Consider the following 1,924-nt stretch of genomic DNA (forward strand, 5'->3'; position numbering starts at 1 on the left):
ATTGGGGCTTTGTTTCGTCAATTTTGACCGAAAATTCAGTTTTTGGGTTCACCGTAAAGTCAAATGTCGGCACTAATATGGAACAGAGGTAGTACTTCCTCTGTTCGGATATACTGCCGACATTTGCAAATCTGACTATTTCCAAGTTACTTGCGACATTTCAGTCCGATTGGTAGAAAAGAAAACACAAGCATGTTATTGGTTAAAAACCGGAGTCGTCTCTCAGGCCAAGAGCGCAACAAGACAGGAAACGTTGGACATGAGTGCACCGGCACGACGCAACGCATCCTTACGCAAATCCGGCAAGCGGAAGAAGTTGCCGCCATTGTTCTCCAGAACAAGGCGCATCACGGCCTGCAAGGTAAGAAACACATTTCCGAGTGTCTCGCCACCGCTGAGCTCAAACGCAGTAAGTGTTGCATGAATGACATCATCCAACGAACGACTCACCAACTTGTGCTGCATGGTTTGGAGTGATGCAAGACCCAAGATCCAAAACGTTCAGGTCTGGATTGTTTGGCGGCTGGCTGCAAACAACAAAGGTCCACCCGTCCGTTGATGAGCTCACAAGGTCTTCGTTGGTGACGCCGCCGCGTGGAGTTGCATTGTCGTGCTGGAGCACAATGCGCTTGTTCGAGATAGGAAATTTTGCCTTGATAGCGGGAATGACTTGTGTCACGACATAGTTGCATTACACCGTAGCGTCAACGTTGACCAACGTTGCGACGATAGTTCCAGCCGACCGATTGCGGGAGTTGCGTTGGGCTGGTCGATACTCAACAATTGGCCACATGCCAATCTTTCCGTCGAAGTAGGTTCCACGCTCGGTGTCATATCGGGGACGCGCGACGGCGGCCAGGAGCATGACCAGGGACGTTGCTATGGATCTTCACCCTCCGTGAGGTAAACATTGCGCACATTTGTGTCAGCATTGAACCACTTTTCGTCTAGGTGTACGAATATCCCACATGTCGTCAAAGACAGCGTCGTCGCAACATGCAAGGCACTGCGCCCTGTTGTCGTCGCTGAGCATTGGCTTCATCCTTGTCGAGCGGCGGCGAAGTGTTCCAGCCTTTAGGTGCCGGTGGAGAGTCGACAGCGGAATGCCCTTAGCTTCGGAGATTTCTCGCATGGTGGTGCGCAGTGACTGAGGCAACTCGCGGACCATGGCTACAACGACACCGGGCGTGTAGATGGGCGTGCGACCGACACGGCCTACCTTGCGTGAAGGCATCAAGGCGTCGCGATGGAAGTCCTTCCAGACGCGCGCCACAGTGGATCGGTGAATGTTCATTTCGGAGGCGGTTGTGTTGATGGCTCCATGGGCAAGCTTTCCCATGGTCGACCGCTTGTAGAGATGGTCTATTTGCCGCGGACCAGGTCTGAAACCTTTACACGAGTATACAAGTTGGTAATTGGGTGAATTTTCCGAATTGACCTTGATATATATTTCCACCTTCACTAGCTGTTGCCTTGAGCCAGTGTTCGTAACCGACGGCGTACCGTGTTCACAACGGCCACCTCGATGCCAAATCCAATAGTGACTTCATTACTAAACTACTACCCTCACTTCGCAGTCAGTAGTGACGTCCCCTCATTACACACTCAACGCAGCACAGCACCCGGACGCCAGGACCTTGGCCATTGTAGTGTCTCGTGGAGACGACTCCAAAATAACACCTGCGAGGGGAGGCGCAAGCTCCCGGAAGTCGGCGCAAGCTTTGTTAGCGACCTGTCCCTTTTCAGGCGCGGGGCTTCACAGCAAAATATGAGAGTGAGAAATCGAAGACAACCCATCAACTGTACGATTCTATCTACCAAACATAGACATGCAATTTAATACACCACCAATCTGAGTACTTTAGTTGACATGTCAATTCGGAAAAGAAAAGCCTCTGGATTATGATAAACAAGCGAATCCATA

General features: G+C 51.1%; 1 protein-coding gene across 1 annotated transcript; it reads right to left on the minus strand.

The window, feature by feature from the left end:
* Positions 1-222: 222 nt before the first annotated feature.
* On the minus strand, positions 223-1,339 carry H310_15260 (hypothetical protein; the record flags this gene model as incomplete). Its single annotated transcript, XM_008883247.1, has 4 exons — positions 223-459; positions 536-652; positions 698-879; positions 958-1,339. 4 exons carry the CDS (start codon positions 1,337-1,339, stop codon positions 223-225), a joined length of 918 nt encoding a protein of 305 aa, XP_008881469.1.
* Positions 1,340-1,924: the final 585 nt, after the last annotated feature.

This window comes from Aphanomyces invadans, assembly GCF_000520115.1.
Source record: "Aphanomyces invadans strain NJM9701 unplaced genomic scaffold supercont1.267, whole genome shotgun sequence".
NCBI lineage: Eukaryota > Oomycota > Saprolegniomycetes > Saprolegniales > Verrucalvaceae > Aphanomyces > Aphanomyces invadans.